A 15,910-nucleotide genomic window follows, 5' to 3' on the forward strand; every position below is an offset into this window, starting at 1 on the left:
CCCTCTCATAGCCTCTGAAGCCCTGATGCGTTAGTCCATAGCAATGCTTTCCATGCTTTTCACATGGCTGCTATTTCTGATCAGCTTGTGAACGAACCCATTTCCAGTGCAAACCAAGTGCTATATGCAAACCCCCACAGGGTCCAGGATTGCCCATATGTTTTGTGATTGAATCCTGTCATCTCAGGTCCCTAGCTAGGGTCATTTGCACTGAAATGGAGAAAAATGAAATTACGTATCTCCTAGCTTCAAGTATGTGGGCTGTCCAACACACGAGCACAAGCAAATGCGTGCACACACACGCTACAGCTGTACAAAACGACTCCGGGTCAGGAATGTCAGGAGAAGCCCTGGAAAGACAGATTAGCAACTAGAGGATAGATGAAGTGGTCAAAGGTATGTGATAAATTAATCTAGCAGACAGCTCTGTAGTTTGTCACATAGTCGGTGCTTTGAGGTGCCAAAGGATGAGAGATGTCACATAAATATAAGATATAATTACGAACGGAGCAGGTGTATTATCCAGTAATATGTAAATGCTGATAGCTGGTAACCCGGTTTTACTGCCAAACCTACAAGGTGGTTCACGTCAGAAAATGATGCCAGAAGCGATAAATAAAGGATAGATAAAGTTAATCCTGCTACTGTGAGTTTAACAGGGAAGGTATTACTTTGAAGGGCTTAACATATTAATGAAATATAAATGGCATTTCAAAATATTTATGGAAATCTTTTTTTTTTTTAAGCTTACAGAAGCAGAACAACAAAACCACATAAAATATTATTAAAATCCTCCCCTCAATTAAACTTGCTGACACTTAAAAGCTTCTGATTTACTTTAAAAAAAAATTCTTCTTTCAGAAAAATATTACTTTAAATATCTTTCTGCTTTTCATTTTTTTTTAAATAAATCTGAATTTCTTAAGAAATATAAATACCTTAATGGAGGATTTTTTTTTAAGCCAGTGCTTCCAAGTTATCAAGGGTAATATAAAGATAAAGCAAGACACATATATAAGGGGAAAGAAACTGCAGAGAAAGTCAATTATGTGAATAGTTCAATTATCCAAGTGTAGGATGTGCCACCACCTTGCTTGGTGCTTAGTACCAGGGAGAGCAATGGTAGCTAAAAAAGGAGAACTGTTGTAGGGCATGAAAAAAAAATGAAATAAGAGCCTGAAAAACATGTGTGTGTGGGTGCATCTTTTTAATGAAACAATTGGATTTTATCAATGGATATTGGTCCGAATTAGCCTGGATAACTGCCTGTGGCTGGAAAATGATTCAAGGTATCCTATTCCTTGGAACATGGGATCATAGGAAAGCAGAGCTGGAAGGGACTTCCAGAGGTCCTCCAACCCAGCCCTCTACTCATGGCAAGGTCATCCCTGGCTAAAACATCCCAGTGAAGAAACCTGCTCTGGAAAACTTCCAGGGATGAAATATATCTTTGAAACTAAAATGCATTCCAACTTCCTGACTCTCAATTTAAGGAGAACCACCAAATAAAGATGTGTCTTTGGAATAAAACTACTGGTTCCTATTTCACCATTGACTTAAAGATGCAGGCCATTTTCAAAAGAATTTTTTTCCATTTTTAAGTGCCTTCTATTTGAAGGAATACAGAGGTATAAAAGCATGTCGTGATCCACAGTACTGAATGCTGCAGTACTAATAATAAGAAAACTGTATCTTCTCCTTTATATGGGCAAGAGGCAACCACCAATTTGTATAACCAGTGCAATGCATCAGCCTGTATCTTAGCTCTGAATCAGACTATGAAGGGTGTGGAATCAGTGAGTAGACGCACTTAACTGATGAGGGGCAGCCTACTCTTGCAATTAGTTGATTCAAGAAAATGAACCTAATTGCCTTCTGTGAAGAGATGACTGGCTCTTTGGATGTGTGGAGAGCAGTGGGCATGATATACCTTGACTTTAGCAAGGCTTTTGATATGGTCTCCCACTGCCCTCCTGCAGGCAAGTTAAGGAAGTACGGGTTGGTTGGATGAATGGACTGTAAGGTGGACAGAAAGCTGGCTGGATCGTTGGTCTCAACAGGGAGTGATCAATAGCTCGATGTCAAGTTGCCAGCCGGTATCAAGTGGAATGAGCCAGGGCTCGGTCCTGGTCTTGTTCAATATCTTCATTAGCAACCTGGGAGATGGGATGCAGTGCATGACAGCAAGCTGTGGGGAGTAGTAGATACACTGGAGGTAGGGCTAGGATACAGAGAGACCTCAACAAATTGGAGGATTGGGCCAAAAGAAATTGCACGAGGTCCAACAAGGACAAGTGCAAAGTCCTGCACTTAGGAGGGAGCAATCCCATGCACTGGGGCATGCTGGGACTGATTGGCTGGGGAAGGACAAGGGGGTGACAGGGGACAAGAAGCTGAAAAGGAGCCAACAGTGTGCCCTTGGTGCCAAGAAGGCGACCGGCATCCTGGGCTGCATCGGCAGGAGTGTTGCCGGCAGATCAAAGGCAGTGATCCTTCCCCTCTGTTCAGCACCGGGGAGGCCACATCTGGAGTCTGTGTCCAGCTGTGGCCCCCCACAACAGAAAGGATGTGCACAGGTTGGAGACAGTCCAGCGGAGGGCATCAAAAATGGTTGTGGGGCTGGGGCACATGACTGGTGAGAAGAGGCTGAGGGAACTGGGCTGATTTAGTCTGCAGAAGAGAAGACCGAGGGGGATTCAACAGCAGCCTTCACCTCCCTGCCGGGGGGCTGCAAAGAGGATGGAGCTGGGCTGTGCTCGGTGGGGGCAGATGGCAGGACAAGGAGCAATGGGCACCGACCAGCTCCTTTTGCCCAGAGAAAGTCCCCTAGGTATGGATACCCTTCTCCCTGTAAAATGCTGGTGATACTTCATGGCACATGAACCTGCCTTTTGAGGCAGTATGAAGGTAATCCCAAATGATGAGATGGCTTATTATCTGTAAGATTCCTTTCCTCTCCAAACCCCAGGCTTGTGGCAGGCCAGGAAGGGCTGTTTGGTGATGAGCACCTGCTCTCCTTTGGGATGTGCACAGCAGGCAGGCAGCACAGCTGAGTCTCACAAGCCAGGCCTTTCCCCTTCCCCATGACAGACCTGCTCACAGGCTGGACCGAATTAATTCTTCTCAAAAAACTAGAGAAGAAAAGAAAACTTTGGAGTTTCTTTTTAGCAGAGCACCTGAATCGTGCACATTACACAACTCTTAATGCAAGCACTATACTGCCGCAGAAAATTACATCTAAAACGCCCATGTTAAAAGAACATTAAGACTGAAAAATGAAGCACTCAACAGCTGGGAAAATGCTAGAATTAAGGGTACCCATGCAGCCTTAAATTCAAACACTTTATGCCCGTATGTACAGTCCCCCCCGCCCCCGAGATGCTCGCCCAATTCAGAGCGAAGGGTCGAAGGTGCTAACTTAAAGTGTAAGCTATTGAATTTTCCTTTTTAAACTTTTTCACTGAATAGTTGTAAAGAATTATTTACTACATACCATTTCCTCACCAGGTTTTCTATGCTGCTCTTATCATAGTATGTTTGTGGGGCTTTTTAATATTAGTAAGTCCCTCCACTATGCCCCCCAGGAGAACAGGCAGACAGGTGAAAGACTGGGCTATAGAGATTAAGACTAAAAAGAAACTATAAGTACCTCATGTCAGGCACCCAGAGAATGAGGAACAACTGCTGAACATTTCAGTTTAATTGACTTGCCCATCTTCACAAAAGAACTTTTTTTTTTGGCAAAAGCAGGGAGAAAATCTAATTTCCCCAGGCAACATTCAACTCCCGAAAGCATGAGACACTCATATCTCTTCTTGTAATACCCTCCACACCTTCCAACCTCTATAAGAAATGAATTATGGGTCCTACAGACACCATCCTCTACTCCACACCCAGGATTCATCCCCAGAGCTGGTCCATCCTTGTGCATTGCATGAAACAGGAGAAAAACGGCAAGAGAGTCTATAATTAAAGATGGTGTCATACCGCATATGCATAAGGAGGCTGAATTAAAGTAGCCCGCATAGCAGCCCAAAGAAGCATTTCCTAACATTTAAATATTTGGCATTGCAACCTTAGCACTTCTTTTACATATGAAACGCACACGCACAGGTCAATGCACAGTTACACCAGCCACATCCAGCTCACGGACTTTATGTTTGACACTGGTGCTATAACCTAATCAGCAGTTGTGCAAAGTGACGTTCAGCTCGATCATCCTCCAGAAGAGGTGGCCCTCTGCCCCCTTGAAGGAGGGGTGCAAGATGCCAAGCGTGTTCTGAAAGAAAACCCCACCGCTGAAGAGCGATGAGCAAAGATGTTTGCTCCGGGATGTACGGATGTTCGCCCCTGGACAGACACACCACTAGCTAGGCAGTCTTACGGTGCCACACACTGCTTTTTGGATAAGGAGTAGCACGCTTGCAAACCGAGCTCCCATTTTAAGGGGAAAATTAACTCTCTGGGCTCTCTTAGGCAAAAGTAAGCAGATACACTCCTCTTCCTGAAAATCTCTAAATCCCCAGTCATTTCCAATAAATGTATTATAATAAATAGCACATAATAATAATAAACAGCACATAATAACCAAATCTTTTTCAACTGTCTTCTTTTCTGCACTATGGGCTGCACTAGACAAAGTAGGGGAGGGATATGTTGAAATCGATAGTTCTCATTTGCTGTTCAAAAATAATTAGCAGTCTCTTGCTCTGGAAGAACCCTCCATATTCCAAATCAACATACCCCCCTTTCAGAAATAACTACCATATTTACTTGCATACCACACATCTTTTCCCCAAAAATTAGTTTTCCAGAACTGGGGCGCATGCCTTAAGGGGGAAAGCTGGGGGGGGGGGGGGTTTGCCTAGAACAGAAGCATGAAGACACTGTAAGGTGGTCGCTGCTTCTCTTCCTTCCAGTCCCTCCAGCAGCTTCACGTGGGAAGGGAAAGAATCTAGCAAGGCAGATCCAAAGGTTCACCATACACCAATTTGACTCCTACTTCACCCAGAGTATAAAACCAACAGCTTGATAGCAGGAATGGCACTTCTATTCAGGCAGTATTGATAGAGCCAATGACTTAATGGTCCATTACAATCTACCCAATTCCTGCAAATCATTCTTCATTCTGTTAGTGTTAACAAATCTCTCGGCTCTTTTGACGGCCTTAAGTTTGAACAAGTCGAACTATCCTTTGTTCACCAATTTTGCTATCCGTTACTTACTCCTAGTCTCTCTCTTCTTATTTTACAGCCCTGCAGGCTGATTTTTGCTCTGATTCACGCATGGAGGCCAGCCTTCAGCAGCAACTGCGGTTTCAGCTTTTGGCTGAGCAACCAACAGCTGCTGACAATCCAGCTGTAAAACAGTTAAACTTATATCCTTTGCTTCAGCAGCAAAGTGAGAGTGAGCGGAGTGATGATTAGGCTTTGTTCCGGTTTTTCACGGCCATAACTCTGGGAAATACTTTTTTCCTCCATCCTGCCTGTTCAAAAACAAGGTGCAGATCTTATTTGGGGGTAGGTGGTAAGCAAGAAAAGACAGTGTCTGTAGATGTGGATAAAGCCAATTCAGAATAAGGTGCTCTTACTTCAACATAACAGGTGTGCATGCAGGGAATTGTTCAGGAAGAGCTAATCTGCTTTACAGTCACAGTCTATCTTCACTGAGACCAAGTTCCTTACACAGACGAGACCTTGCATGCAGCATGTGCACAAGACAAAACGTCTGCATGCAGGTGTATGAACAGGAGTGCGAGAAGCCAACAAAACAAGCTGATTCTTACACCGTTCCTGTGCTGGCTTGAGCACTTTATTCTGCATGGCCTTTCAACAGCTGGAAGCACTGTGGAACCGACCTCTTGTGACGTCCTCCCTTCCACACCCCCTCACGTCCCCCTATTCCCTCACAAAGCAAATATAAAACCAGGCCATGTGGCAATTTTATTGTCCAAATAAAACTCTACTCAAAGACTACTGTATTCGCCGTAACAGCAAAAGCAATAAACCAGCCACATGTTCATTCATTGCTGTCTCCGTCCCTTCTGGGTTAGAGGGCACTTAAGGGGAAACGTGGGGGAGACAGCACCCAGCCTCAGAGATCTTTTTTGAGCAGTTAACCAACAAGACGTTGCTGCACGCATAGGTTGTGCAATCTTGCCAGCTCTTAGGAATCGCAGAAACCGAGTGCCTACAGCAGCGGTGCCCGACCTTTTTACCCTGCCAGCCAGGTCCAACTGCACGAAGCATCCAGCCAGTGGGTTCGATCCATAACGTGGAGCCAGAGTGGCCCGGGCTGGATCAGGCCACAGGGTGGTGCAGGGTCCAACCCTGATCCATCTGCCGGGAGGGGAGAGAGTGTAGGGTGGAAGGTGGGCAGCCCAGCCCTGACCTCGAAAAGCTGCGGGGCAAAGGGGTTCGGGGGTGGGAAGCAACCAGGCCCCGACTGGAATACACGAGGAAGTGGAGTTTTTCAGCCTTAATCTGGATGTGTGGGGTGGGGAAGTTGAGCAGCCCAGCCTGATCCGGACAAGAGGGGGGCAGGCCAGGCCCTGATCCTGTTGTGCAGCAATGGCCCAGGCAGGCCTGGATCCAACCCACAGAGCTTCCACTGCCCTTTTTTCTCACCTGTGGAGATCCTCATGGGTTGGATGCCATGACTCCATGGGCCAGACCTGACCAGCACTCCTGGTCTACAGGCATTATGGGCACAGCTCTTTATAAGTCCCTGTGGACCTAGGCCTGCCCTCAGCATTGTGCCGCGCCCTCTTAGCAAATCTGAGACAACAGTGAGCACAAAAAAAAAGGAGCAGGGTGGGGAGGAGAAAGCTTCTGCTGAGTTAGGGGCTGCACACCTTGCTTCCTACAAACCAGGGAGTCCTCCCCTGCTCCGAAGCAGCAGGACACCCTTCCAGAGTCACAGGAGGCTGCAGCGTGGGGAGTTCAAAGTTACCCTATTTCCAAAATTAAAAATGAAATCACTGATTGTCACTGCTGGGTAAAGCACATATTCATAGAGTATACCAGAATTACACAAGGCAAGGAGAAGGATTGTAATGCTTTGAACAAATGAGAATTGTTTCTTAAAAAAGAATTTAAAGTTCTCCAAATGCCATTACGGCTGTAGGTACAGAAAGTTATCCCCGGAATAGGGGTGTCCAGCAGCCAGCAAAACATTTAATCTTGCAGAAAAACTCTTAGACAAGCACCCTTGTCGCTCGCATAAATCTTTATTAGAAAATAATTGGGGGAAAAAATCAATTTGTATGGACAATGGTGTTTGTTTTCTGGATGTTAATTATTCATTTTCCTGCTCTATTACAGGACCCATGGGAGCACTGGAGGAAGACAGGGCACTAGGAAGGGAAAATCAAAACAGTGACATGACATTGATGGCAGCTCTCCCGTCACGGGGGTGAGAAGGGAGGATGTGGAGTCTGCCTGAGGTGCCAGGAAGAGGTGTGCAGTGCTGTGTACATCAAAAGCTGACTTTTCAACCTGAAACCACTGCACACATGCAGAAGTAGAGAGGAGCGTTAAAGTTAAAAGACAGACTAAAAATGAGATTTGATGTATTTTTCATCACAAGATGTTGGGGTCAATCTTCTGGTCTTCGGGTGTCTTGGGGCTGGCTGTACTGGGTGTGTCTAGGGCTGCATACACACATTCAAATGATCTGGGAGAATACTCCTAGGTTTGTTTTCCTGGCAGAAAAAAAAATTACCCAACAGACACCTGACCAGACCTTTAAATGCTGAGCCCCTGGCGAACAGACAGCTTACAGTGCTTATGGGAGCAAAGGCTCCCTCAGTCTGCCTCAAGATAGGTGGTACCAGTGCACAAGGCAACCCTGATTGGCTGTCCAGGGTCAGCATGCATCTTCTTGTATCACAATGTGTGGATTGGGAAGGGGAAGTGTTTGCTGGAACAAAAACAGTCCATTGGGTAACACAATATTACCTGGGCAGGATAGGGGGAGAGGACTGGCAAGGCACCCTGGGATTCATGAGGACTGTGCTGTGGCTTCTCTCAGGAGAGAATGCACACAGACATTCGTTCTCCCAAGATTAACTCTCCTTAGAGTGATTTAACACTGACCGTCCCTGGGGTTTGGGGTTTTGTTTTTTTTTCCTCCATGAGAGGGCATTTTTGGTTTGGGAGAAAAATCCTGAACACGTGAACACTCATAGTTTCTCCTGGGAGAGAAATGACTTTCCCAGGAGTCACTGGATGTGTGTACATGACTTAAATTAGAGCAACATCTGTTTTAGAAGAGAGGAGGTTAATCACCGTCACTCTTCCAAACACACTAGGTGAAAACAAAGCCAGAATGGCATCTGCTGGACTGAACAGTTCAATATACCCAAGAGCCAAGCATACCTGCCTAGGTACAGCCAAGTGTACAAACTGTAATGGAAGTACACAGGAGCTAATTGTACCTACTTTGGCTGAAAAGTTCAGCAGCACACCCATATGTTTTATACGGGTGAAACATTCACAGAAAATAGCAGCACGGCAGGGGCAAGGAATAAATCAGTGAGCTCTTGAGGGTTTCAGAAACTACTTCTGCCGCTTCTTCCTTCTCTAGGAGGTACTGGCTGTATTACTGGAGCTTGAAGAAATAAAGTAGTAGAAAAAAAGGACCTTTGGGGCATTTGGGGTTTCCATGTCAATGAGATAAAATCGTGAAAGGGAGCAGAACCAGAGTCTTGTCCTCAGCTTCACAAGGCCCCCTCATGACAGCAATATTGAGTTCAGGGCTGGGGGCGGGGGGTGAATTTGTTAGCCTGACTGCTAAAAATGATGAAGTTTTAACATCCTAATGCACTACATACAGAAAGGTCATTTTAATTTTCTGATTAGTGCCCATATGATGAAAAGTAACAGTGTCTGTGTAGGGATGTGTGAGAGAAGGGCTAGCAATTTTTATCCACCAAAAGCAAGACGTAACTTACAATTCTTTTGATGTGTGTAATTGTGAGGTGTAGTGTCCCAGGCCAGTTTTCTCCCTATAAACATGCCATCCCGCTATTCCTTCCCTCCTTCCTCCAACTTGTTTGGTTGCCTTTGGCAAGGGAAACCTCTATCAGCTTCCAACTCCAGCCATCTCATTCATATTAAACAAAATAGCATGTCTGGGACGAGTGATCATTTTCCATTATCTAGTTACCTTCCTCCCCAACCCAAAAACTAATGCAAGGGAAGCTTTATAAGATAAATGCATTTCCAACCATCATGAATCATAAGCATGAAGAAACACAATAGAGAAAGGGTGGTGAAAAGTTACCGAGGGTGCAGGGATAGATAAGTAAAAGGTAAAAGAAAAATCTGTAGCAATACGGTACAGACTCACAGTCCATCTCGCAGCTCTTGTGTATCGTTTGAGGTCCCCAGGGATCTAAGGCTTCTTTCCAAGGAAGTCACTGTCAACAGGAGAAAAAGAAAAGACAAAGAAATAGCACTTCGTTCCAAAAAAAGAAAAAGGATTATGTGCTTTAAATGGATTTTCCTTCACACTGCTGCATGGAGCAACTAACATATGGGCAAATGAATGCACAGAAAAATGAGATGAGAAAGGCCAGAGAAGGCACTTCTTCACCAGGGGAAGCTGATCAAGTGCAATACGAGCACATGGCGCACAAGGACTGTTACAAGCGTTTGCTATTTGTGCACTGCCGTAACTGTAAATGGGCATTTCCAGCTTCCAAGTTACACTTTAGGAAGTCTCAGTCTCAGAGTCGTTAGAAATTGAAGTCTCAAGCCTGTGAATGCTCATAGACATCTTTTGTGAGAAGTTTCCGAAAGAGATTTTGAGAAGGTGCAGAAAGCAGGTGAACTTAAATTAATGATCAAAGTCTAATAGATGGGATGAGAGAAGGGAAACTTACATAGTACAGGAAGGAGAAAAAGGGAGTAGGGTGGCAGAGAGATATAAATGAAGGGAAAGGAGTGAGACATAGAAGGGATGAAGCAAAAACAGCTCCTGAGGGAACTGGGCTTATTTTCTCTGGAGAAGACTGAGAAGGGATTTAATAGGGTGGGTCCAAAGAGGATGGAGCCAGACTGGTCTCAGTGGGGGCAGGTGACACAACAAGGAGCAATGGGCTCAAGTTGAAGCAAGGGAAGTTGAGGTTGGATATTAGGAAGAATTTTCTTCCTAGAAGGGGGTAAATCACGAAAACAGGTTACCCAGAGTGGCTGTGGATTTTCTACCCTTAGACGTTTTTAAGACCCAGGTAGACAAAGCCTTGGCTGGGATGATGTAGCTGGGTCTGGTCCTGCTTGGAGCAGGGGGTGGACTAGATGTGACCTCCTGAGGTCTCTTCCAACCCTTGTTTTCTATTATTCTGTGAATTCCGGAGAATCTGGAAATCATGAATTATGTGATCTCCATTTGACAGGCAAACAGGCATATAATAAATGGGGGTGGGGGAGTTATTGGTTGTAGCTGTGTTGGTCTAAGGACATAGACAGGCAAGGGTCTTTGGATAGACATGATATCTTTTATTAGGCCAACTAAATGGTTAGAAAAAAAGTTCTTTGCAAGCTTTGAGTCAGGCATAGGGAAACTGCAGTTGTTGTGTGTTTTCCAAGGTAGAAAAGAAGCCAATTTACACCAAGCATGTCTGTGATAATGCAAACAAGTGGAAGTTAAGAAGAAAATGGGTAGACAGGAGAGGAAGGGAGGAAGGAAGGGAAATGTATGAAGAAATGCAAGTGGTCAGCTGGAGGCAGGTTACCTGGGGTATCAGATGTCAGGCAGGTTGTAATGTGTCATAAATCCAACATCTGTATTAAGTCCATGGTTTTTGTATCCAGCAGATTTATGAAGTGAAGGCTGTAGGCTCATCCCTCTATGCCTGACAAAGGGTGTTTGTGTCCAAAAGCTTGCAAAGAACTTTTTTTCCAACTTTTTAGTTGGTCTAATAAAAGATATCATATCTACCCGAAGAACCCTGCCTACAAGAAATTGGAGCACAGCAAGAAAGGTGATACTGGCACCCTTGAATGATGTCCATTGCACCCTCTGGACCCAAAAGCATGCTCTGCTAGCATATCTGGCCCTAAACCAAATTTCCCAACCTCCAGTATGTTTGCAAGAGGCACTGTTGGTAAGCAACTACTCTGAATGTCAGGCTTGCAAGACCACTGGTACACAAGTAAATGTCCTTCTTCACCTTGAATTCTAGGTACCAACTTTACATTGTAACATTAGACATCCTGCCGGGGCTGAAAGTCCTGCTGATTAGGCCAGAGACCCAAGGGAGGTGCAACTCCCCAGGCAATAATCCCAGGCTGGGCTTCCTGCTAATGTCCCTGACAGACCCTGAACATCTGCCAGCCCCAGGCCCTTGCAGAAGTGGTGCCGTAGCTGCTTTGCAGGTCTCGATGGGTGACAACCTGGCCATCTCTATACCCCAAGCGTTCTTTTTTCCTGTTGCTATACTGTATGCATTAGTTGTCATCTGCCCGTTCCCTTGGAAATGCCAGATCAGATCAGATCTGCATAGTGCAATTACCTCCATAATCTCTGCTACGTTACCCGACATTGATGCTTCAGAGGGAAGCACAAACTGCTGGTACCACCCACAATGCGAGCCTAACCAGGGTTAAGTTTATGGTAGACATAAACACGCTCACTCCTTTCCTCTCACCTAGTCCTGTTCCCTTCCACTCTGCTCCCAACTGAAGCCTGCAAACATCTCCGTACATTCTTCAAATTCAATGACGAATGCATGGCATGTATCTTCATGCATTTTTCATACAAACCATTCAGCCAAAAATCTCAGGGACCTCAGTTCCGTCTGAGGGAAGAAATGAATGAAAACCAAGACTGCAGGATTTGGTGCACTGATTTAATCCAAGACCCTAGAAAAGGAACAAGTTTCCCCTCTGCTGCCAGCTCAGGGCATGGTTGTGCTCCTGGATAAGGAGTCTGGGAATGGGAGAGTAACAACCCTTGGTACTCAACATGTACAGCTCCTTCTGCCTGAGTTACCCATGGGCCTTGATGACCCACCCCAACAAATGCACGGTGTGACAGATGAGCACTGTAACTGAACTGGGTGGGTGAAACTAAAACCAGACCCAGGGCTGTGATGCCTCCCCTCTCCACCTCCCCTCAAATCAGCTGTGCATGCACACTTGTGTTTTGACATGGCATCATCCACAATTACCACTGAAGAAGTTAAACTACTCCACCACATATATTCTCTCTGGTGGGCACATAAAATGCAGCAAGAAGATGCCCTTGAAACTGATCCTTCCATGCAAGACTGATCTGGAGCAATGGACCTGATCTTACCAAGTGCTAGGGGCTTCTCAGCACCCCACAGGCATTGCACAGCACTACACAGGATTGGGACCTGCAAAGAGTCTTCAGTCCAGATCAGAATGCATTGGGTGAAAGGAAGCTGACACCCACCACGAGAGCCCTGGGGGACTGTAAGACTATTATAAAACCACTAAAACTCTCAACTGGCCCCTAATCCCCTCACAATCTGAAAAGACCCAGTGGTTGGTTTTCTCTGCTCAGTGTCTCCCATTGAGACCCTGGTTATTAAGCTCTGACCCACACTCACACTCCTGCTTTATCACCTTTTACCCCCGTGGAAGAATGCCATCCCAGTTTCTTCCACAACTCTTCTATTGGTTTTTCCTTACCATTTTCTTCTCACCTGTCTGTCAATCTGGTTGCCCTGGGTTGCCAAACAACACCTGGCCTTGACTGGGTCTCGAAGGTGATGTCAAAAGGGCTATATAAAGCTGAGACTCCCCGGGAGATGGGCGGCAGCCATGTTAAGTTACATACAACAACTGGAACATCTGCAGCTCTTTCCCTCTCTCTCAGGATGCTGAAGTGAGTAAACTACTTGGAACTTCTCTAGATATATAGCTGACTGTAATGTAGAAGCAGATCAAACAGCTACTAAGCTGACATGGTTTGCTGTGGGTTATTCTTTCATACTTCTCTATCCTGTACCCTTCCTCAAGCCTATCCTCTTTAACCAATAAAGCTCTCCACTATAACAAGCATGGTGGACTCGGGGGGAGGGAAGGATTGGGGCAAGCTTTTAAGCTCCCTATGCTCAGCCAACTAAGGGAGGCTAATCTTTGTGCTTCAGGCTAAAGAAAGCACCCCAAGCTCTCACAGTGGGTCAAGCACCCTCAAGATCTACAAGGCCTGTGTACCCCAGGGGGCACAGGGCCCAGATACAGACCAGACTTCTGGGTGGTGGCAGTGATTACCCTAGGCTTGTGAGTGTGGTCTAGGAAGGGGGTCAGCCAGACGTGAGGTGGCCCAGCAGAGGCATGAGGAGCTTGGTAGGTGGACGGGCACAGTGAGGTGGGTGGCTCAGCAGGTGAGTGCCCCCTGCTGGTCCACTCCCCCCCCCAAGAAATCAATCATTATACAGCTAATGACCTCCCTCTAACCACTAAGAGAGGCTTCTTGTTTCCCGGTGGGCCTACCCCACCATGCGTATATAGCAAATAGGTCTGAACACACATCCTTCTTCTGGCTTAGATACCTTGCGTCGTGTCCCCACTTGCATCCAGCTGAAATGACCAATCATTTCTTTTTTATCTCAGTGCCTGGACAACATATCTTAGCCTTTTGTTTCCCTCTGTCAATTTTCTTCAACTTCTCATCAGTGAAATTGGCTTTGCTTCTCAGATCTTTCATAGCTTATCCTCTGTTTCCTTATATGATACCAAGATAGTGAAGGTGTCAGCCTGCATCGCTTATTTGCTAACTTAAAAAAAACCAAACAAACAAAAAAAAAGCCTTCATCCTTACTCCCATGCTGTCCTTCTTACAAGGAAATAACTCCCTGAAGAGATGCACAGAGCCATCCCATGTTCTTCAACACCTTTCTTAAAACTCTCAATTGTTATGATGTCTATAAAGAACTTTAAAAAGGTCAGGATGCTGGTGTGACACCACTACTGCTCACAGTGATAATCAGGAATCCTGGTTTTCTCTGATAAAAAAAAAAAATCCCAATTTTTGAATATAAAAAAAATAACCCAAAATCTGCATTTTCCCAGGATTAAAAAGAAACGTCATATATATTATATATGTGACATTAATTTGGGGTTATTTTTTATATCCAAAAATTGGATTTTTTTTTTTTTAAATCAAAGAAAACCAGGATCCCTGGTTATCACTGTGAGCAGTAGTGGTGTCCCCCAGTGCCCTGACCTTTTTTAAGTTCTTTGTAGACATCATGACAATTGAGAGTTTTAAGAAAGGTGTTGAAGGAGAATGCCATATATATAGTGTTTCATTTGAATAATGGGAAAATGCAGAATTTTTTTGGGGGGTATACAAAAAAAGAGATTTAAAAAAAAAAAATATATATATATATAGTGTGTGTGTGTGTGTGTGTGTGTGTGTGTGTATAGTGTGTGTGTGTATGTATATATGTGTGTGTATATATATATATAGTGTGTGTGTGTGTGTGTGTGTGTGTGTGTGGCATTTCACTTTAATCACAGAAAAATGTGGATTTGGGGTTATTTTTTTATATCTGAAAATTGTTTTTTCTTTTGGCTTTTTTTAATCAAAAAACCCCAGGATCCCTGGTGGACTCCTTAGACAGACTTAACACATCCAGCATCAAATGATAGCTACAAGGTAACTATGACATGGCCAACATCCTGGAAAAGTTTAGCAAAACCAGCATAACTTTAACCGTGTTCCATACAGGATTAAAACTACACTGACTTAATTCACTTGTCTCACAACAGGAGCATTCAGATGCAACATTGGCACTGTAATAGTTGCTGCCCGCTTCTAGCAGCAACTCTGTCCTTTTTTAAAACCGTTAGACTGAAGGGTATTTAGGGTGCGGCTGTTGTCGTGTCATATTTGTACAGTGCAGAGCACACACTGATTTTGTACCTACAACTGGATGCTACCATGACACCAGCTATAAGAATAGCCTTGTTAATCCATTCCAGATTCAGCTCTGCAATAGTGAGGGCAAGTGAAGACAATGCCAAACAGACATCAAAACCCCAAGGGCAAGAATGCATGTCCAATTCTCCCCATGCAGCCGGCCTTGGAGAGCAAGAGGAAGTATGCTCCATGGTCTGGTTCCAGGATTAGCAGTTGTTATGGTCCCCAATCTGCTGTAAGCAATCATGCCTTTTAAAACTAACTGCAGTGACTTCAACAGGGCAAGACTAACACTAATAAAAATGCATAGTTTTAACATAGTGTACATGGGGGGGCACGGCTTATTCACATCTTATTCCTTATCCATTCTTATGTGCTACCACTTAAACATACAGTAAGGTACAATGATTCTTCAAAGACCTCCAGTAGACAAGTCTGGATGGAGTTATGACCTTGCTGGAGAGGTAAGATCCGGAGTACCTGCTCTCCTAATTATTGCTAATCAAAGTTAAAGGGTGAGCTCTATGTTCCAATGTAGTCTTCTCATTGCAATTGCCTAGGACTCCCTCAGCTAAATTCCTTTCCATGTTTTGTCTCATATAAAATGGTACTTTTTCCCAAGACTGCCAACAATTATTTTACAAAGTTTGAGCCTAAGAAGTTCAAGTGCTTTTGAATTATGCAACTGCAAGGAAAAAAAAAAACTGGAACATTTTTTTTTTCTCACATGCTCCCACTAGAATAGTTGCAGTTAGAAACTTGGCTTCCTTTTCATTGCACAATGACTTAAGAAAAATCAATCCAGCACTTTGAAAAGTTAACCATGAGAACCGTGTATCAACAACATAATTTGGCCTTTAATGTGCATGCTATTTAAAGTTGTTATACTATGCTTTTATATATCAGTAACTACATTCTAATACAATAAAAGCCTTAGCATTTCCATCTGTCTGTCCATAATGCTTGAGGGGAGGTGTGTGGCTCGGTGTCTGTGGCATGTGGCTGGGTG

General features: G+C 44.6%; 1 protein-coding gene across 5 annotated transcripts in view; it reads right to left on the reverse strand.

The window, feature by feature from the left end:
* TSNARE1 (t-SNARE domain containing 1) overlaps positions 1-15,910 on the reverse strand; it is a 571,939-nt gene that overhangs the window by 456,823 nt on the left and 99,206 nt on the right. For all 5 annotated transcript variants that reach the window (XM_019553440.1, XM_019553422.1, XM_019553414.1 and 2 more), the window contains exon 3: positions 9,352-9,421. In XM_019553440.1, coding sequence (XP_019408985.1) covers positions 9,352-9,421 — 70 coding nt within the window. The remainder of the gene's footprint in view (positions 1-9,351; positions 9,422-15,910) is intronic.

This window comes from Crocodylus porosus, unplaced genomic scaffold (assembly GCF_001723895.1).
Source record: "Crocodylus porosus isolate Cpor-Errol unplaced genomic scaffold, CroPor_comp1, whole genome shotgun sequence".
Classification (NCBI taxonomy): Eukaryota; Metazoa; Chordata; order Crocodylia; family Crocodylidae; genus Crocodylus; species Crocodylus porosus.